The sequence below is a fragment of the Penicillium canescens genome (assembly GCF_028828765.1).
Source record: "Penicillium canescens strain IBT 15451 chromosome Unknown utg000002l_segment0_segment0, whole genome shotgun sequence".
Classification (NCBI taxonomy): domain Eukaryota; kingdom Fungi; phylum Ascomycota; class Eurotiomycetes; order Eurotiales; family Aspergillaceae; genus Penicillium; species Penicillium canescens.
The window spans coordinates 2490978-2512717 of NW_026703964.1; the positions used below are offsets into that span (position 1 = coordinate 2490978).

Here is a 21740-nt window from a genome sequence, read left to right on the forward strand (position 1 = left end):
AAAAAAGAAAATTATGGAGTCGCAGTTGCCGCATGCAGGGCCGAGAATATATAGCCAAGGCCGAAGGCTCGCATTCCAGAACCTATTAGCGGCTGAGGTTAACATGATCAGGCAGTCAGTCTATTTGGCATTAGTGGTTTGTCCACAAGGAGACATATTTGAATCAACTGATCAGAGTGTTTAAGAATCATGCATACCGCCAGAGAATATCATTATATTCATCTAGTTGCGTGAAAAGACCAAGAGACCAAGAAAAGGGCACACAGATGAACCGATCACGCCATCGCTAGGGTTTGGTCGATGCCAAGCACTGTCACCTTCAAACCCTGGAACTTACCGAGAGACTAGATTGTATACTTGTAAACAGCATCTTTAGTGAGTTACCTCGATTTCTCTATGTACAATACATCCCAAGCAGTATCTGCATTGCATGCGCAAACCAGATCTTCCCTTAACGCCCTGACCTTATCCAATATCCCAAACCAAAAATCAAGTGCCAATCTGTATACCGTGGGTCCCCAGGTCAAACGCCAATTCGTGAACGAGATACAGACACACACACACACACAGAGAGAGAGAGAGAGAGAGAGAGAGAGAGAGAGAGAGAGGGAGGGAGGGAGGGAGAAGTGGGAGATAAAGGGGAAAGGAAAAAAGGTAAGACAGGGAATAAATTGAACTCCCTTGGCCTCGTGCTGTGGGATATATGGCAAAACGTAAGCGTAAAACGTGATAGATGAACAACAATAAAAGAGACAAATATGAACGAAGAAATTAGGATCTCCGTAGAGATGTAAATAGCATCATAAATGGTGGAAGCTAGCCTCAGGCTAGCTTGTATATAACCGGAGAAAGAAAGGCGAGCAGGAAGAGGCATCGCATCGCCCGGAAAGTGGAAGGACAATCGTTCACGCGTAGCTCAAAATCTTCTAGGCTAAACAGGGCCAGAAATATGAAACCACGCGTGAAGATTAATAAAGGTGTCAAATTCTCAATAGATCTCAAGAACAGATGTTCACCTAGGTGGTGTTACACCTGTTGTAGGCGCCACAGGTACGATATTAGACGGGGGCACCTTCCCCGCACTACCCACTGGCGTCGAAGATGATGACCGCTTGGACAAGGCGGCAACCTTCTTCCGCACAGATGCGAGGCGGCCACGCATACTGGAGACGACTGTGTATATGGGTTAGCTTGGAACAGGGTGGTAGAATATTTGGAGTAGATTGCTTACGTTTGACGACGACTTGCCGATCCTCGACCATAAGGTCATCCAATATCACCTTGTCGCTTCGCTGGGAACTGCTCTGGCGGTCACTGGCACTGCCGGACCCAGGTCGTGTCCCATCGTCCTCGAGGACAGCTTCGAGCATTCGAATGGCGGTGACGTATGTAATCTCGCAGTTGGCGAGATCCTCGCCCGTCAACTCGTTGATAGCTGCAGCCCGACTCATCTCGAGGGCACGGTCGTACATAAGTCTCTCAGCTGTGACACCGGCGCTCACCACAACGTCTGCGGTTGAGCCTGAGCCTGCGCTAGAACCAATGGAATGGTTGTTCGGGTGGTTGGGGTGATCTGGGGGCAAGCGTCTTTGACCTTCGATGAGTTTCATGCGCACAAACTCTGCCTTCTCAATCACTTCATTGAACCGACTGCGTACCCATTGGACGACATAGTTGATCCGGGTACCGGCAACCGCACTCATATTATCTTTACTCGAAGGTGACTCGCCGTAAGCTTCTTCGCGGTTCTTGCGCGACCACCAAGCCCCAGCAATGTCCATTGACTTGGCGAGTAATGCCAAAGCCTTGACATATAGCACCAGGGCTTCCTCGGATAGTGTGACAATAGCATCGACTGTCAGTCCATCATCAAATTCAGCTGAGTCAACATCGTTGTTTCCCATGGGTCTCGCAGATGGATCAGTTGGCGCTGAAGGTGCTAGCGGAACAAGCTGCTTGTATTTGACTTCGGCAAATCCAAAAACCACATCACTCCGTGTTGCACATTCCTCGATAGCCTGAACAGTCTTGCAATCCTCGTCGGATGTGATATTTGTCTTTCCACCTTCACCCATGATCATGAGACTCGCTTGCGCAGTAGGGTAGGCAGGAAATGGGTTGTAAGCTAGAGGTGGAGACCGTCCACCTTTCGTAATGGCAAGCGGAGGAGAGAAACCCATCCCAAACAGACGGCCGCTGGCCATGTTGAGTGCTTTCGAGATTGCTGAGGTCGCCGATGTAGGGCTCTGTCCATAGCGTCGCTCGTAAGAATGCTGGCGCTGGTGCGTTGAATCTGCTCGGGCACGATTTGAGACAACCTGCATGGCTTTGGCCGCGTTGGCATGTGGAGAAGATGGCGACACCGTTGGTAGACACTGCGTTGTCGCGCGACGAGACCCGGTACCAGTCTGTCCTGGGCGAGTAAACCCACCCTGGAGACGTGGACTGTGAGCCAATTCATCCGCAAACGCATTGACTTCCACGGCACGCTTTTCCACAACCACGTAATCTCTTTCAAATGCCACTTCCTGCGCAGCCCGATCCCGCTCCTCCTGAGCACGAACTGTCGATTCGCTTGCGGTGGGTGAGCCCGTATATGTGTTCCGGTGTCTTTGCCGCTCCATAGCCAATGTTGTTGCATTGCGATCAGTCAGTTCCTGGCGTCCCGGAGCAGTGGCAACGGTGACAGGACCAGGACGTTGTGGCGGTGTGCCTCCTCGTTGCTGCTCCTTGGTAACCCCTGACGAAGGCCGATCCGAGCTTCCCACGCGACGCATGTTTGTGGCAGTGGGCGGAGTCCCTGATTTCTGATGGCCTAAAGAAGCCCGGTGATCCATGGGATATGTGACTTTCTCATCTGGCCCTGTATCATAAGGGAGACTCCTCGGCCTTCGTTTCAAGCTGAGCTGGCCGGGGCGATTGAGATGGTCCAGAAGTATCAAGGGAAGGTCGACGAGCTCCAGGAATATCATCGGCCACCAACCCAGGAATGGGATTGTTGATCACATTGTTATTGAAGAAATCAGGGAAGTTCAACCGCTCCACCGGGTTCCGCTTCAAAAGACCCCGAATTAGCTTTTTGATGTCATCCGAGGCTGGATTCTCTTCAGGGAAGCGAATCCGATCCTCGCCCTTTTCAATCTTCCGTAGCAGTTCTACATGGTTAGTGGCCCGGAACGGGGGTCGGCCAACTACCATCTCGTAGAGCACAGTGCCTACAGACCACAAATCGGCCTTCGCATCATACTTCTCATACCGAAGTATCTCAGGTGCCATGTACAGCGGGGAGCCACAAAGGGTCTCTGCCAGCGAGGTAGCTGGTAGAGATCGAGCGAAGCCGAAATCCGCAATCTTGAGCATTGGTAGTGACTCGATTCCGGTTGTAGGTTCATAGGAGTCATCACTGCCCTTGTAGGGAATCACTTGTGCAGCTCCACTCCGGTAAGATGATGGAGAGGGACAAAGGAGAAGGTTTTGAGGCTTGATGTCTCGATGGATAAGGTTTCGGTCTCGAAGGAATTTGAGCGCACTTGAAAGCTGCTTGAGGAAATGCCGAGTCACCACCTCATTGAGGGAGCCGCCAGGCGGATTTGGGTATTTGGCAATCATGTCTCGCGTGTATCGATGTGTTGCAAGGGTATCCCGGCGCTTAATGAACAACGACAAGTCCCCCAGCGCGCAGTATTCCATAACCAAGTGGATGTGAGATGTCGATTCATGGCAGTCGATAAGAGCCACAATATGAGGATGATGGAGGCCTTTGAGGATATCGATCTCGGATGAAAGGTTGTCCTTGAGCTTTTTGTTGAGCTTCGAGAGGTTCACAGACTTGATGGCTACGTAGGTTCGAGTTTTCTAGCAGATAAGAATCCATTAGCATCAGCCGTTGATGTTCATGGTAAGAGATCAACACTCACTGTGTGCACGCCCTGGTAGACTGTCGCGAAGCTTCCTCTCCCGATCTCATCCAGCCGTGTATAGCGACCGATGGACATTTCTGGACGGGAGGGGTCGCGTGAGCGCCTCGAATGCTGAGACGCCATGATTGCGGGGGGCGCCGCAGCCTCTTATGTCCGTAGAGACTCTCGCTGGGGATAATCAAGTGTGAAACACACCCCAGCAACCACAACTACCGCAGCAGCAATGAAGATGTGCAGCTCTGGAAGCCCATCAGGCTTGGACGATGACGCTGCTAGTTGCCGGGAAGTCTGGAAAGATAAGGAACCGCCGGGGCAACGAGCCTGGGTAAATACTGGTTGCGGTGCCGTGGAACTGGACCTCGAGCTCGAGTTATAAGTTGAAAGTATGTACGTCTAGCAAATAGAGCTAGATGAGATCCAGAAGGCGGAGGTATGTATAGGGAGAGGTTCGAGTATAGGCCAGGGAGGCAAAAAGGAACTGGTCTAATGAGAGGGCAAGATGATGTGATGGGGAAAGCTGGATCCAAGGATCTCCACGATTGGGGGGCGTGACCCAACGATAACGAGTGACAGGCGGTGATGATCTAAGGCGGTCAGGAGGGCGGAGTGGACTGATTCGGGACTACAATAAAGATGAAAGGGGGTCAAAGGAGGATGTGGAGGTGATGTAGAGAATGGGATAATAGAGACAAGAAAGATCAAGACAAGAAATGAATTATTCCCCCAAGGTGTCAAAGGGACAGGAGTTGATATCATGCACTGGTCATGTGCTTATCGATTAGATAAGGCCGAGATCGGCGGTACAGATCAGGGGATGATCTCAGTGAAAAATAGTATGAACGACGTGGATAGAGTAGAGTATAGTATAGGAGATAAATGTATCTTCCGGGGAGTTTTCGTCAAGTCTCTTCCCCGGATTTATGAGGCAGCCTTGGGCTCAAATTGACTTATCAGCATGATAGTCTACAATGTAGTACGGTGAAGCTTATCTGCAGCCTATACCAGGCTCTGGCGCCTTGAGGCAGATACGCCATTCTAGGCATCCAATCCTATGACTCATATGTACACGCTTGTCCTCTTTTGTACTATACACAGATGCAGAGAGAGAGAAGAAAAACCTCCGAGCACAGAAAAAAAGCAAACAAATTGCATCTATACACATCAACGGTGGCGTATCAAACGCCAAGACCCCGCACTAACAGCCACAACACCACGGGGACCACGACGTTATCATTACAACCAGTGAGGATCGCCTCGGTGGCGCTAGTCCCAGCTGCCGCCAAAACCGCCTTGCACAGAGTCCAGAGCCAGAATTGAATGGAAAAAGCCCCCTGTGCCTCGGCGCCGTCGGCCCCAGACACGGGCCAGCCCCCCAATACCAGCCAGGCACGAACTGCGATCAGCCCGCAGGTTACCGCTGCCGCAAAAGCAACACTGCCTTCGAGCGACTTGCCCCCGCCCCAGAACCATTTCAGTCGACCGAATCGCCGGCCGATGAGGGATGCCGCTGCGTCGCCCATTCCTACACAGATCACCCCGCTGGCCATGCTGACGTCTCGTGATGGGATTTCCCAGCCAGCCCATGGTCCTAGACCAGTCCGCGGGAGGTCGGAGATGGAAAGCCAGAGCGGGATGGAACATCCGATCAGCAAGAAGATGTGGGAGATGATAACCGGTCCACGGTGATCCCGGCCGTCAACGTAGGGCGCAAGGAAATAGGTGAGTGGTCGGGATATTGGGGGTAGCTGGGATGCGCGGAATAGGTCCAATAGAAGGAAGACAGAGAGGGCCAGGGCCAACGCCAGGGCGCAGAAGGCGGGGTCAACAAAAATAGCAGGCAAGAACATCAGTACCATCATGCCGTGGAAAATCTTGCGACGCGTGTCAACTTCGGCAATGGAACTGAGCTGAATGACCACAGCCAAACCCATCAGCAGCACGACCACGCAATAGCCACTGAGCAGGAGACGCGTGCTGGCTGCACCAAATGTAGCCTGGCGGATATGCTCGATCGATCCGAGGAAGCAAGATGCACTGAGAACGTCTTCATCTGGCCGAGGCGGCAGTTCAATCCAGTATTCAAGGTTCAACATCAGAACCCAAAAGCGAACGTTGGAGAAATTGCCGAACATATAGCCTATCGCCCAACCAAAAGGATCTTGGCCTTGCAGAGCGCGCTCTGCCACATATTTCCGGATAGGGCCAATAATGATCAGCAGGGACGCAATGTAAACGAAAAAGGCATACAGCCATTTGCGGACCTGCGCCTGGGCAGTAGTGAGCGAGAGGAACGCGGTAAGACCAGGAGCCATCTGCTTCTTGCGTCGGCCACCAGCAGTAGTACGAACCCGCTCCTCTCGAACAGCTTCATCAAAAGTAGAGATGGTATGACGTCGGCGTTGCACGTTGCGAGAATATTGCTCGAACATTTCCTCCGTCGGGGACTTGTCAATAGCAGATGCAGGCTCTACCGACGGGCCTCGTTGATGCATAGTCCTCGTCTTGCGTGGTTTCGCAAACGAATGCCCATTCGGGCCATCGCTATCCGATGAAGCATCATCCGAGACACCCGTTCGGCTCAATTTCTCGCAAAGTCGATGGTCAATCATGTTCAAAAACTTGCGCGCAGAGTGCGAGCTATTTGGCGGACGGCGAAACTTCCAACTAGGAATTCGGGCCAGAGCAACCTCCCAACGCAGTATGTGTCGACATGAAGCGAATAAACACATGCCACCAAGCCATAATAGGGCCTTTAGGATCTCCGCCTGGGGAGACGCCGCGAACAAGTACAAATTGATCAAAGCAGTCGTCAAAAGCTGCAGTTCGGCAGGGAGAACGCTGGTCGTCAACAAAAAGTCTAAAGTGGGTATCAACGCTTGATGCAAAGGGAAAAGAAGAATTAGGGTCTCCGCATCGAACCCGCGAAGCGACAGTGGTTTGGGAATTGTAGAGTCCAGGGAGAGGTGTTCGGAGACGACAATCGGAATCAATGTCACCATCCAATGTGCGATGCTGAGTCCATGCGTCCAGTTTTGTAACGGAATAACAGGTGCAGGCAGAGAGGACAGGCTGAGGATGATATTAGGCATAATAAGCGGCGGAAGATGGTTGGACAGAGAAAGTGAAACAAAAATCGGAATAAAGATCGGATAGAGGAGAGGAGCTGGGTCGAAGCTCGAAGGGAGGGAGAAGAACGAGTGTTTCGTAGACAAGATGCGCCAGATGCGCCAGATGCGCCAGCTTCGGCCCTGGGATGCACGAACAAGAAGCGGATAGGCGGCATAAAGACTCATCGCCACGAGACCATGGGTAATAATTTCTGTAAATCAATCAGCATCTCCCTCTCGATATGATCGTAACATTTGCGCGTACCTTTTCTCCAGGCCCATGCCAAAGACCGCGCCCCTTCCTGGTACAGTACGACAACGCCAACGGACATCAAAAGCGCAGCCTCCAGCAACCGACGCAGCACTTCAATCCGTCTCGTCCGCCGAAACTTCATTTTTGCCTCGAAGACCTCTTCCTCCATCTCCTCATCCGAGCTCCGCCGTGACGCCCGTGAAACGGGCCGCGCGAACGACGGCCATGGCCCCAAGCTTGGCAGCCAGGGATCCCCCTCTCCAGACCTCAGACCCTTGTGAGGGCGCAGCGGTGGGGCCGGTAGACCCCTCAGTATCCCGGTGCTCTCATCGTCTGCCTCTGTGCCGCTGTCGCTGGGCGTCCGCGAGGACCTTGAGTAGGAGAGCGGGTGAAGGCGGTCCCCGTATTCGGAGGGGGTGCGCGAGCCAATACGTTGGCTTCTGTGATATGGATGGGGTGACCGGTTAAACTGTCGCAGGTTCTCGGCCGCTTCGGGGCTGAGGGGTGTACTGCTGCGAGGTGTCGCTTGTTCTTCCTGGAGCGAACTCATGGCGCCATTCTTATGTTGAGGGATACGTCATGTCGCGGGAGAGAGTGCTGGAGAATAGGAGAGTGTGCCCGAATCCAATGAGGGAAATTCGTAAATGTTGGGAACGTGGCAGGCTGTTGTTATCTCTGAACGCGGAGAGGATTTTGCCTATCACATGAAAGCGGACTGTGCGTCGGATTACATCGTTCTTTGTTGACATGGTCTTTTCTGCTCAATGCTAAGTATTATCAAGCTGTTATTGCTCATTTGTCTAATGTAATTGTTGCAAGACCACGCCTGCGCCCAATCTTCGCCCTCCTCGTCCCCAAACCGATCTGCATGGGACAACCTGTCCTGGCCAAGCCTCGGGCAACGAATAGGTGGTGTACAACACAGCCTGACACAGGCTAGGGTTTTGGCAGTGGGTCATTATGACCGAATCCAAGCGTTTCTCCCATGCATCGTCAGACAATCCAACCTCAACCTCGATAGTAATATAGGTGTATTGGCCGTCCATGGTGGTGGTGGAAGCCGGCCCTTCCGCAATACCCAACTTGACCTGCTCGCATCGACCACCCAATCCTTGCCATTCAATGTCACTTCCTCGGGGGAGTTCCTCGACCTGAATAGCCAAAAAGGGTGGGATGGATGTGGCAGACTCGGAATTGAGAACAGTGAACTTGGGCAAAGCCAGTGTGGTAGCATCAGAAGTCACTTCCTCCGTGCGACGTCCATACTTCATATCCCATGCATCCAGCTGGGGTCCCTCGTCGTCATCCTCTTCTTCGTTGTTAGGTAAAGCATGCATCTTTTCCCAGAGGCGCCATGCCACTTGTGCTTGAGCGTCGGCTTGTTCTCCTCGAGCCAAAAATGCTACCGCGCCAAGCCACCAGTCCACCTGCATGGCTTCACCAATCCTCCAGAGGTGCTGCAGAGCTAGCACAGCTCGTAGACGGTAGTTTTCAAATGGTGACTGTTCCTGCTGCGCCATCTCCATAGAAGCAGGGTCTAGAGGAATCTGGCCAGCAATATGTACCAGTCTGCTGTTGTTCTGCAGTGAAACAGACATGGCTTGTGAATATGGTCCAATGTTTGCTGGTGCCCAGTATGATCGTGATTGGACGTGCAGGCCCTGACGCAGGTCTCTCGTCCCCAAGTCAACCACAAATGAGACCATCACCTTGACATTGGATGGCAGTCGATCTCCGCAGGCGACTGTGACTCGCGCAGGAGGGTTAGGCTTCTTGAAGAGCGACACGTAGACATCATTCATGGAACCAAAGTCGGCCATTGAGTTGAGCAGCACCGTAGCAAAGACAATGTCATCTGTTGATCGTAGGCCCGACTCGGCGTGAGAGAAAGTCTTCAACGTTTGCTCAACCTTGTCCGCAATACCCTTCATCTGCTCTCCTGCCCCAGGACCAGCCTCAGGTGCAACGATATTCGAAATAGTCCACGACGAACCAGACTGCCGGTGCACAGGTTCACAAACAGTCCACTCAGGAGACGAAGCACTCGTCCCAACAATCAAATCGCCCACAGAAGCCTCAGTCTCACCAATCTCCCTCTCCCTCTCCAAAACAGCAACAAAACCCTCATCCAACAACCCAGGCCTCCTGACATCCTCAGGCCCCACCCCATCCTCCTCTTTCCCCAAACACCTGGCTCCAATAATCCTAACAAAAGCAACGCCCCCTTCCCCAACCCTAACCTCAACCCCCTCAACCCCAATCCTCCCCTTCCACAAAAAACCAGGCCCATCCAGCGCAAGAGTCTCATACTCCCCACCCTCACCCAGAACAGCACCTCTCACATCCTCACCCGCAGCAAACCTCCCCATAGCCTTCGCAACCCTCCTCCTCAACACCCTCCCAGCATTCCCAGGTCCCGAAACATCCTCCCAAAGAAACCCCTCATCCAATCCCCCCGAGGCAACTTTGATAATCCGCGCATCACACCCGACAGCTGCCATATCCTCCAATAACCCGGCCTGTGCCACAGCCAGCGAATCGGCAAGTCGCGCCCCTGGCGCCGGTAGCGAGGGATACATCCATAGCCAGGCTAGGGGGGTGAGACCAAGTCGGCCGGCAATATTCTCGATGCGGGTGCGCTGGTATGTTGATAGGATTGCGCCTGCTGAGACGGCATTTGCTTCTGGGTGGGCTTGTTGGATGCGTGTTAGGAGTGGGACGAGGGACTCGGTTTCGTCGGTTTCGTCGGGCCCGTTTGTGTTGGTGGCGGTGGTGGTGGTTGCGGTGGTGTTTTTGTAGATGCGGGAAGTGTCGACTGCGTTGCCTTTTATGGCTTGTCTGTATAAAGGGATGCCGAGGGCTTGTTCGTATAGTGGGATTATGCTGTGGCCGATTGTTTGGTACATGAAGCTGTCGATGTCTTCGTCTTCTTCGTCATTTTGGGTGGAGGGGGATGGTTCTGGGTAGAGGTTTGCTAGGGCTACTACTTTGTGGCCGTTTCGGATGCAGTGGAGGATTGAGTAGAGGGAGTCTTTTCCGCCTGATATTAGGGCGATCACGTTTAGCCCTGTGGCTTGAGGCATTGTGTCTGGTTTGGTGTGTTGGGGTAAAAGTTCAGATGTCGATGGGGGTAATTTTTGCTGGGTCGAGTTATCGATAGGCGATAAGTGACAGCTTTGCTCTTCACATCTGCATACTCAAGTCTATTGTTTACTATGAGTATGATGTTAAGGTAATTAGCTTTATACTAAATGTATTTGAAGCTATTTCCTAGGACTAGTTTACTGTTACAACCTTACTGGCAAAGAATTGTAAGATTATGTTGTAATTGATGCATATAAATCAACATCTCGAGATGTGAACTGGTACCAACACGAATGGGGTATGTAGCAATGATGGAAAAGGTGGAGCGGTCAAATTAACTTATACACGAATGTGACCAGCACAATGAAGCAGAAGGGGACGAAACAAAAAAATGAAGCAGCAAAAAATATTACATCGAATAAGGCAAAACAACATGAACGAAACGGTAAAAGAAGCGAAAAAGAGTAAAACGAAGGAGAAAAGAAAAGTCACAAGAAGAGAAGAAAACAGGGTGTACACGAACATAGAAGCCCAAAAGGGGAAATCAAAAGTGAGGTACATTGCTCACGCCGAGTGTGGTCCAGAAGAGGTTTGGTAGAGACAAAGGAAAAAAACAGAGAGAAAAAAAAAAACAAGAAGAAACAAGGACAAAGGAAAATTCAACACCATCCCCAGCATCTATGCCAAGTGAAAACAGATGCCAACATTCAGTGTTCCCTTTTTTTTGTTGCTTTTTGTTGCTCTCTTCATGGACCAAAACACTGCGCCCATGTAACTCGCACCCAGAAATCCGTTTTGGGCAAAATCACAACCCGTATGATCCCCATCGGAAAGGTGGTATGTCAAACGCTGAAAAGATGGGAACCCGTTGCCCCCGTACACCAAACCCAGGTGTACATGCCCAGACGCCAAACCCAAGACCAAAGTCGAGCTTCCAGCCAGAAGACGACAAAATGTATAATTTTATGCAGTAGGAAGCTCCTGGTCTCGTAACAGAAAAGGAAATCAGACTCTTAGGCCAGGTCGCGCTTGCGCTTCTTGGCCGCCCGGCGGTCTGAGGATGAACCACCGGCGTCGGTGGCCTGGGCGTCGTACATGACATCACCTAGAGCCCCGGCGTCGTGTTGATCATCGTAAGAGATGGAGCCGGTGTCACTGGTGTCCAGGACTCCCATGACGAGCGACCCAGCGCCGTGGGTGCGGGCGTGCTGGGCGAGGTTGTCGCTGCGGGAGAACTTCTTGCCGCACTCGTTGCACTCGAAGGGTTTGTCCTGGGTGTGCAGGGAGCGGTAGTGGCGCTTGAGGTGCTCCTGGCGACGGAAGCGACGAGAGCAGAGAGTACAGACGAAAGTCTTCGATGGGTCGTCGGTCAGGGACTGCTTGCGGCCGCGGCGGTTCACTGAGACGGGGGCGGACTCGGAGCAGTCGGCGTCGACGGAGCCATCGTCGGAGCAGCAGTCAGAGTGGCTGCTCTCGGAAAGCTTCCGGGCTTGGGCCTCGTCTTGGGAGGCCTTGCGGGACTTGCGGACGCTGCGCTTCTTGGTCTTGGGCTCTTCGAAAGCGTCTTCTTCGCTTTCGGCTTGGGTTTGGGTAGCCTGGTTCCACTCGAAGGAGGGGAGACTGTTGGGAATGAAGGTCTCGGAGTCGTCCGAGTCCTCGAGGCTGTGCTCGCTGAGGAATCCGTCATCCTCGACGGAGTAGGCGGTACGCTGGCGCTTGTCACCGAGGTAGACGGCGTTGGCAGCCGGGTGGAACTCCACCAGACGGTTCAGCTCGTCGTCTGAGTCGAGGTCTGAGAAGCTGTCGAAGGTGGGCAGCGAGCTCAGAGGGTCTTGGGTGGAAGCACTGAAAGAGGGAGATGGGTTCTCGTTGACAGGGAGCGTCACGGATGCACTGCCAACAACGGCACGGGGCTCCTCCTCCTCGCACGACAGAGTCGGCAGCGGAGGGAGGTCCTGAGCGGGCACATTGACGGAGGGCTCAACAGTCAGCTGGCGGGGATCGCAGAAAGAAGCCGACAGGCTCTGGGGAGCGAGCAGGTCGTTCGGGACAGGAGAGGGGGAGGGGGAAAGCGAGGGGCAAGAAGTTGCAGACAACAAGTCCGAGGTCTGAGTAATAGAGGGGGGTGAATGAAGACTACATCATGATTAGCCTTTCTCCCTTGCATGATATCCACAATTCTGCGGTATCATAGACTGTGATCTATATAAAACTCACCAGGCGTCATCGGTGGGGAGTCGGTACGGGCCCAGTCAGGGTTGGCCAGGATTTCCTGGTGAACATCGGTCTCGCAGCCCTCCTTGACACCTTCAACCTTGTCGAAGGTGAAGAAAGTGTCATGGATCGGGGTTGGTAGCGCGCCATGGGCAGATGGCGGGCTGCTGATGGAGCTTCCCGAGGACGACAGTGGAGGAGTCGATGGGAAAGCGTACAGGTCGTGACCAATAAACCGAGTGTCGATGGGCATCAAGGCGGGAGATCCCTGCACCATGATGGAAGGCTTCATTTGCGAGGGTTGAGGCGAAGCAATGGGCGTCAAGTTCATATTCGCTCCACGGAACGCATTTGTAGTTGCCATCTGGTGCATGTTCATCATGGGCTGGGGCGAGTAAAGCGGTTGCTCCTGGCCATACTGCATCTGTCCATAGTACATCTCTGACTGGTAGTGGCCCTGTCTCTGTTGTGTTGAGTCAGGATAGTATGCAAACGAAGGCTGTCCTTGCACCGAAGTAGGTGCCATGTTGTATGTTGAGTCCATTGTGTACTGTTCAAGTTAGTCAATTGCCATATAGCCAGATTGATGCGGTCGATATACATACCTGGTGAAACGTGGTAACCAAACCAAAGGCTCACGTCGATATTAATATGATTATAGAGTTGCTAGGGGGGTGATGTGTCGAGTAGTGTTTGGTCGAATGAATGAAACCAAAGCTATTAGGTGTATAGAGGAATGAGTGTGTGTCAAAGGAAAGACAGGTTGCTGGGAACCGGGAGACAATAGTTAAAGGAAGGGAAGAGTCGAGATCCAAATAAATCCACAAAGGAACCCCGAACCCAAAAAAGTACAAAAAAAAATAAGGACTTGATAGAGAGAGAAGACAGAAAAATAGGCGGGGAAATAAAAAAAAAGAGAGGAGAGAGATAGCAGGTCAAGGTGGATAAATGAGTTGATCTGCTATTCTACATGCCGGGTCACTAGTGTGGGCCAGGAACCGTGTACTTTGTCTCAAATGATGAAATAAAATATATTTATATATTTATATATATATAAAATAATAAAATAATCCAGTCTGGGGCGGGAGGCCAATCGCATACACGTCGTGGGGCAAACATTAAAATTAATTAAATCATTTTACGCCTCTTGACTCGGTCACTGCCCCAAAAAGAGTAAGCTATCTCCACATGCTTTTCCCAATTACTGTCCAATTACACACTTTAGGTAGGTGTTCTGAGATAATAAGTTACTTAGGTACTAGGTATTAACTTATATAATACATGTCTATGTCTATACCGACTGTCCTCGCCTGAAACCAGAAGTGGCCACGAGGTGCACGATCATTGGCCGTGCGATGACAGCGGCAATCCTACTCTTATCAGGGCGAAATCGGAACGGAGATCCTTCTCATATTCCAGTACTGTAATTTTCAGACTAACTTGCCCCACGCTTCGTCCCGTCTCTATGGTGTGAGATCGACAATGATACTCTCTCCGGGTCTTTCTCTCAGACGGCACAAGTGATCATCAAGTGGAAACTTTTACCCAGCCTATCACTTACCCCTTTGGGAGAGGTCATAGCTCACTGTGCATCACGCAAATCCAAGTCGCTGAGGACTTGCCTCGCCGATCAGAAGGCTATCAACGGTGGCGACCATTGTGCAACCTCTTGATCGTGAAACGGCCGGTATTGGCTACACTTTTTACTTTTACGCTTACTCCAATTTCATATGATCCTAGCCCTCCTCAGCCGCGGTGATCACCGAGGGATATTCTATAGTAACATCTCGACTTCAGCTTCATCTTTTTACAGTGTATAACAATAATTGAGGCCATTATTTGCATAGGTTGGCCACATGGGGCCTAAACAATCGCGTGTGTTTCTTTCCGACCGCTGCAAGGGTGCGCGCACTGTATATGTACCATGTACACGACGACGAAAACAAAATCTAACACGTCAATGGGCATCAAACTTCAATATCCAGTGTACAGAGGCAACTGCACAATGCAAGCCCAGAGACGATATTCATCCAATTGCGCGGCCTACTGCAGGAACCAGCTGCGGGGGCACAGCCGCGGGAACCACACAGGCAACTGCAAACGCTTATTGGATGTACAAGGGAAGGCAATACTCAATTGATTCGAGTGTCGAATAAGCGCTTCGTGAAAGTTTCCGGGTGATTGGTTCCGGTTGCCCTAAGATGCATGATTGGGGGGGGGGGTGGTTGTTAAATGTCTCGGCACAAGTTATGAGAACACATGCTCAGATGAAATTACCCTACCACTGGGCTTATGTTGGCCCAAATTTAGACGCTTGCAGTTGGTCTCACCAACATCACTCATTGGGCCAGAATGCCAGCCATGGTCGCGAAGTGATGTGTTCCGATTGCATGGTGATGTGATAGCACGACTCGTCTCACTTGGTGACCTGTAGATCCGGGGAACAGAGTCCAGTATTGGGGGCATGGCATATGTACTGTGGTCTGTGATTGATCTCAACTTTCAGACAGGCGCATAATCCGACACATCGTGTATGTATGGTCAAGCAAGGTGGTAAGTTGACGGTTGTGGCACAAACTCTACCAATCCTGGACTTTGAAATGAACTATTATTTCATAATATGTCCTTCTACGGCATTTCATCATGTCGGAAGCCCGCGACACAGTATCATTGGTCTCTAAAGATAGCGCGTCCACCCAAGTGGCCCGCTATTCCTTCACGAGCCAAGTGTCGACGCGCGGCGGAGCCTTCCACCTTCCCCTACCAATAATACACGCCATGGTGGACTTGGGAAATTAGGGTCTGATCAATTTAGCCAGAATTACACTTATTTATCCACCCAATACAACATGGCTCGCAACTATTCAAGGATGCTGGAGTTATAATTCCGGGTTTCGAGTGTCCCCTGTAATATATTATAGATTGAGGGTGATGCATGGAAGGCTGTCACTCTCTCTTCGAGAACAAGTCCACTTAGTCTGAACTCCTTGCGAAACCCACAATTTAATTAGAGGCATTAAGCTCACAGCTTTGGGATACCTCCATTCTCAATTTTTAGTCATATTGGCTTTGAAACTATTTGCTTTATTCTCCCAAATCTTTGCCGCCACCGTTGTCGCACAGACGATTGGACGTTTAAGCCCACGGGCTCGAAGCTAAAACAAAGGAATGAAAAAGAAGCAAAAAAGTGGCACTATTTGGACTATCGCCTTATTTCGATCGTCGAGCCTGTGCTCGACTGACTCGCCATGAGAGCTCCAGCTTCAAGCTCACCGGGCCCAGAACAGAAAACCTGGGAGTGACCTCACACGGGATAGCTACACGGGATTGCTACACGGGAGAAAACTAAGCTCTACTAAAGGCCCAGGGAAATGGTAGACCTTCTAGCCTCGACACCAACAGCTCTAGAAAGACGTGAGTGGAGCAGACTGGAGATTGGCGCGGGCGGCCAGTTCCTAGTTCCTTCACTAAGGCCCGCGGAAGGTCCTCCAATGCAGCCGAGTGAACTAAGTGGTCCTTAATGGACCTTGATGGATCCCGAACAAAGATAATTGCCAGTCGGTCTGCCAAGGGTATACAGTATGGAGTAGTAAGCGGATTGGAATAAACAAATGGAGGAAACGACCGTGCGATTTGAAAAAGGATGCTTGGCCGGGAAGAGAAAGACCAGGTTCAGTTCCCCGACGAATCATAGCGATGCTTGAACTTGGGGAAGAGAGAGCTCTCAAGATGCGAGAAACCGTTTGGAGATCCTCATGCTCGTATCCGACACATAGTTGACCAGTCTACAGTCCGTAAGCTGTCACTCTATGCATAGCATCGGCAAAGTTCCCCCGAAGGCCGACTGCGCCCGTCAAGCAAGGGTTCAAATGCATATGTTGCCTCTACGAATACTTCCACACCCCGTACCCACATGATTAACAGTGCATTCAAGCCCAGTCCAGAGTCCACAATTGAAGAGGCAATGGAATAAAAGGCGCAAATTCAAACCGACGCCACAGGAACTCGGGGTTTGGACAGATCAGACCATATGATACTGTACAGTACTCAGACCCTACTAGACGACAAATGTCACAAAGAGAGTCGGAGCAAGACGGAGATCCGCCTTCATGGGATTCATCTCCCGACTCTCAACGGCTCTTAGCGACCGGGATATACCTGCAGGGATTATATTTTGCCTTGACACTAGCACGTTAGAGCCCGTCATATGAACCGAGGCCTTAGATCACCAAACACTTGTGGCGAGAACATGTGTCTAGGATGTTGAATCATGCCATGGCGTAGTCGAGGCCCGGGCTGACATGTAGTGTTGTCAAGTGCGGGAATGGAGCAAAACCCAGCCATTGAGACTATTTACGTGGATAACTTAGTGGCTCCGAGTATGGGAGCACGGATACCAGATACCAGCGAGACGTTCGATATAGACTCCATAGAGTGGGTTTGACAGCGGAATTTGAGGGATATTCGGATCCCGCGGGTTGCCGCTGGTTTATTTGAGCTAGTACTCCGTGAGATACTACAGTATCTGTTCAAATCTATACCTCCAAGTGTTGACGGTGTGCGGCTTGACCCGGAAGACAAGCTAAATCCGACCATACTCTATACGGAGACAGTAGAAACCATTCGAAGTGACATACGCAGATCCTCCCGAGTGTGGGGGAGTCAATACATGTAGTGTAGGCTGTGGATTCCCTAAATGCCTTAGTCGGCCCTTTCCGTTAAGCCTGAATCTGAAACAGCCAGTTCACCGTATCTCGGGACAGAACACGCGTTTTTGAGGCTTTTTGGTAACACTAGCGTGCACGGGGCCTTGGCTTTTCTTTTTTTTACCTTTTTTTTTTTTCCTTTGACATTTCTAGAGGCGAGACCCTCTCGGTGTGGGAGGTGTTGCATTATTGTTCAGGCCACTTTTTTTTGCGGGGCCTACACTTTGCGGTGTGCTCTCGTGGAGTTGCTCCCTTTTGGGAGAGCTTTGGCCTGATTGTGGTCATTGTTATTGCGACTTTTCTGTATACAGTAACAGTTGGAAGAAAACGTGCTCGAGGTGTGGATTTGAGCAATTGACTAATGATTACCAATTGGTAAACTAATTGCTTGGGCTAATTGACGGTGTATTCGAGATTGGAGATAGGCAGAGGGATTCCATGGATTTTCTTAGTGTAATCTCCAGGGCTGTTTTGCCTCATTATACAGTGTCTCTAAGCCGAATCAGACATCAAGCCCGCGACCGGTGGTTTCGGCTATCGCGACCATGTCACACAATCTATGCAGCACTGCCACCCTCTAAGCTTGGAAGTGGTTCTACGCACGGGACGCCAAAAATGAGCTTCACACCGAAGCCACAAGGTCCTCGGAGCACGTGTCTCAAAGAAGCGTCATGTTACATTCGAGCTCAAACGAATTGCGGGGGGAAGACCCAGTCTAACCAGTTTCACACCGCGGCGAATCCATGGAAGAGAGGTCAACGCCGCCTCTACGAGTGCATCAGGAATTGTCTGTAATCCCACAGCGGATACCTAGGTATACACGTGCAGAGTTCACGTCCAGTAGAGAGCACACAAGTCGTGAAATTCCACAAAAATTTCCCACTGTGTGGGCATCACGGAGAATTTCAGACAAACTTTCACTAGAGCTTAGCCCTACACTGCATGTGTTTCACATTCAGTTCCTCGGTATCCGCATACTCCAGACTCCAGAATCGCGATCTCAGTTCCAAAATTCCCTCCGACACTAATCCCAGTACGGTATTCAGTCCCTGGTCCTGACTATCTCAGGTTTAACCTTTGACCATTCGTGCTATCGCTCGCTACCTGCTTTTCTAGAAGAAATATACGCTCGGATCCTCATACTATCTACGCTGAACCTACACATGTCCAGAGACTTGCCGACATGGAAGAACGTGGAAAAGCTTCGGGAGGAGTTCGTTTCAGGTAAGATCTTCTGCTCATCGCGAGTCCACATAGCTCGGGGTTCATTTCCTTTAGATCCCCTTCACACTAGCACCACTAGCACACAACTATATACCACTAAGACCGAGATATACCAAAAAGCAAACACAACCAATGGCGTTATCACCACGTTCACTCGCATCTTTACAGAGTTTTACAAGAAGCTTTCTCTTTTCGGGAATGGTTCGTGGACCCCCACTCGTTTCCACCCGACGTATGGGTCGGCCTTTGGTGAACCCACAAATTAGAAAAGAGGATCGGAATGGGACACGATCTGTTGTACGCTGTAAAATACAGGGAAATGCGGAGATGGACTGTCCCGTGGTGGAATGGAGTGAGCCGTGGTGCATTAGAGCCACGGATACAAATCGCTCAACCCAATTGGCTTTCTCGAGGCTATTCACACTTGGAGACTAGCTTCCTGTTCCTGACCCAGAACGAACCGTCTGGGACCCGACGCCTTGGCACGCACACAGCTTCCTCCCCGGAGGATCCAATTAACGGACGTTCCTGGATGGGGACCGTGGTGGGCCAGTGATTTGGATGGTTGGGAAAGAGTGATTTGATCCTTCGATGTCGTATCTCTTGCACAATCATCTGGTACGACTGGGGCCAAAGGATGTACCCCAAGAACATGGTGCACTATGTGATCCGTTCTCGCTATGGATTCCGGGTTCATTGCCCCGATATCTGAAGCACGGAATGGTCCCGAGATATCGATACATGCGTAATTCTATGTGAACTTAAAGAATAGACTGGAAAAAAGGTTCTATAGTACAAGGTTCAGCACTAAATTCTCCCGTGATAGACATCTTCAGCACACTATATCCCGTAGTTCGTATCCACCGAATACACCAGGAAACGCTGAAGAACGCACCAAAAAACCCTCTAGCAACAACTATATGTAAGTGGCGCAAGTCTAAGTCTTGCTCGGGGAGATACCGTCGGTACGGATGACCGTGTTGTCTATCACGATCGCCCGGCTCCATATCCCATCAGATAGTGTATAATCCCACGGCTCAAAACCAAGGAAGTGGGCTAACGTTCAGTCTCCTCAGCAGATCTTCTCGTGCTGCTGCAAGAATGTACGTAACACATTCTACAAATTAAAGTGTGGGCTTCCATGCCCTTTGCCAGAGGAACACAGCTATCTCCCTCCATGTCCCAGCCTCACATTGGTGTATGTGTACACCTGCAAGCTAGCGTCTGAGGCGGATCTGGTCCCACGCGCTGAAACCGAAATCAAAGCTGATCTGAAACTTGGGTCGGGATCTCTCCCAGTGGCAAGTATCTCTGAAGATATCATTCGATTATGCACATTCCCTCATCTCAAATTCTCAGCTGAAGGGGCGATCCAGCTCGGGTCTCTGCACATCAACAGCGATCTTGCCAGCCTGGCCACTGTCCACCCTCTATCCCTCCCGCACCCACATCAGTGGATAACGGAGCCAACACAGAGCACCGTACGGAATACGGAATACGGAGTACACGGAAAGCACAGGCCCCACAAAAGCACAGGACAATTTACTCGTATCGAGAAAGCGGGTTATCTGAATCTCACAGTCTGCGGAACATAAGCTAAAGTCGCTCCATTTTATTATCTTGCCCACCACCCGAAAAACCAGAGCTCCAATCTTTGGGTCGAGTAAATCGTGGAGTCCCAGCAATCACGACATTCCCACATTCAGTATCCGGAGGAGATGAAATTTGAAACATGAAACTTAACTCAGATCTGAGCATCCACTTCCACGCAGGAATCATGCATTGAAATCGCCGTCCATGGACCCGGGTCGAGTCCACCTTCTTTGGTTCAGGCACCGATCCAGAACAGTGGGACTAGCACTAGAGGGGAAAACACACTTCCAGATTGAGAACTACAGACGAGATTGAAAGCCTACTATTTTATATATGGACGTGAGACGAGACTGAGACTCGGTAAAGAACCGCCACCACAAGCCACTGATATGCTACTAAACTACTACAGCGAGTTTACGAACTTGTGCGCGGGTTTTTGCGGAATATCCGGACCATCTCGTATGTGCCAAGAGAGGCTTCAATTGCGGACCAGGGGCGGTGTCTCCATTCTCCATTCTCCATTCTCGGTTCTCCAGGCTCCATGTCCGGGCCGTGTGATCCAGCTATGCTGTACGGGCCGTATGCTGGTTGTACCTTGCGAGCCGACAACGTCCCGGTGTGGATTGCCAGGCCAAAAAGATACGCAAGATATGCACTATTACCGCCGAAGATCCAGGGATTCAGCCTTAATGGGATGGATATTTCGTGACGGTCTAATTTGATTTCTAAGGAAGTGGTAGTGTGGTTCCTAACCCCGAAGGTCCTTCCCGAAGGTCCTTAACCAGAATCATTCGATTTTTGGCCAGGATATCGGCTATTAGGTGAGGTGACTGCAGAACAGTGTGTACCTTCCATATATCTGCTCTGCGGCGGTCTTGCTGAGCTCTTAAGAGAGAAGCACAAGCAAAGACCAATGAGAGTATTCATGCTCCAGCAGCTGTCCTCCGTACAGCTGAAATGTACGCGCTGTACAAACTGTACAGACAAAATGGCCTCAGTGAATGGTTAAAGTGAGATCACGCTCCCAAAGGGAGTCAGTCTCTTCCTATCATATATTCCAAAATTCTCATCATCGACCATAATAATAATATGAAGAAGAAGGAAGAAAAGTTCAGCGAAGAAAAGTTCCTCGCGTCTGCGCTTATGTAAGCCCTTCGTCTGTGTGCGAAACTGTTCCGCGGTAGGAGCCCGGAAAAACCCACGACCCGGGACTGAGCATAAAAGCTCGAAATCGCCGGGCAACTTTCCTCTTTTCTTCTTTTTTTCTTCGTGCGGCGGCGCAACTAAGGATTACCCGTGTTGCCTGGACATCCACGGTCATTTGTCTGGCCTTCAGTGATGTAACCCAGGTGTCAGTTGTGCCACAGAGAAAAGGAATTGCACATCGGTTCTTACTTTATAGGTCTTTCTGATTTTTTAGGATGAGACCTTTTGGTTTGGGATCGAACATCTCCCCTCGGGGACTAGTTATTAGTGAATATGAATCTTTTTGACGTGGAATCTCTTCTGTGCGGCTTTTCATTATTGTAAACAACGCTGTACTTGGTACTCAAGACTGGCTCTGGCCGGATTTGATAGAGTCGAGACCTGCCAAAGCACGCTCCAAGCTCTAAGCGGTCATGTAGAATTCTTTTATCCA

At 50.8% G+C, this 21740-nt stretch overlaps 5 protein-coding genes across 5 annotated transcripts; all 5 read right to left on the minus strand.

The window, feature by feature from the left end:
- Positions 1-1012: 1012 nt before the first annotated feature.
- On the minus strand, positions 1013-2972 carry N7446_002145 (Atg1 family protein; the record flags this gene model as incomplete). Its single annotated transcript, XM_058510894.1, has 2 exons — positions 1013-1173; positions 1232-2972. The coding sequence occupies 2 exons, from the start codon at positions 2970-2972 to the stop codon at positions 1013-1015; spliced, it is 1902 nt and encodes a 633-aa protein (XP_058376430.1).
- Positions 2869-4043, minus strand: N7446_002146 (serine/threonine-protein kinase ATG1; the record flags this gene model as incomplete). The annotated part of the gene is made up of 2 exons (XM_058510895.1): positions 2869-3855; positions 3918-4043. 2 exons carry the CDS (start codon positions 4041-4043, stop codon positions 2869-2871), a joined length of 1113 nt encoding a protein of 370 aa, XP_058376431.1.
- A 1052-nt stretch (positions 4044-5095) lies between these two features.
- N7446_002147 (putative phosphatidate cytidylyltransferase) lies at positions 5096-7830 on the minus strand (the record flags this gene model as incomplete). The annotated part of the gene is made up of 2 exons (XM_058510896.1): positions 5096-7239; positions 7293-7830. The coding sequence occupies 2 exons, from the start codon at positions 7828-7830 to the stop codon at positions 5096-5098; spliced, it is 2682 nt and encodes an 893-aa protein (XP_058376432.1).
- Positions 7831-8080: 250 nt separating this feature from the next.
- Positions 8081-10363, minus strand: N7446_002148 (diphthine--ammonia ligase family protein; the record flags this gene model as incomplete). The annotated part of the gene is made up of 1 exon (XM_058510897.1): positions 8081-10363. The coding sequence occupies one exon, from the start codon at positions 10361-10363 to the stop codon at positions 8081-8083; it is 2283 nt and encodes a 760-aa protein (XP_058376433.1).
- A 1014-nt stretch (positions 10364-11377) lies between these two features.
- Positions 11378-13122, minus strand: sebA (putative C2H2 transcription factor (Seb1); the record flags this gene model as incomplete). Its single annotated transcript, XM_058510898.1, has 2 exons — positions 11378-12500; positions 12578-13122. 2 exons carry the CDS (start codon positions 13120-13122, stop codon positions 11378-11380), a joined length of 1668 nt encoding a protein of 555 aa, XP_058376434.1.
- Positions 13123-21740: the final 8618 nt, after the last annotated feature.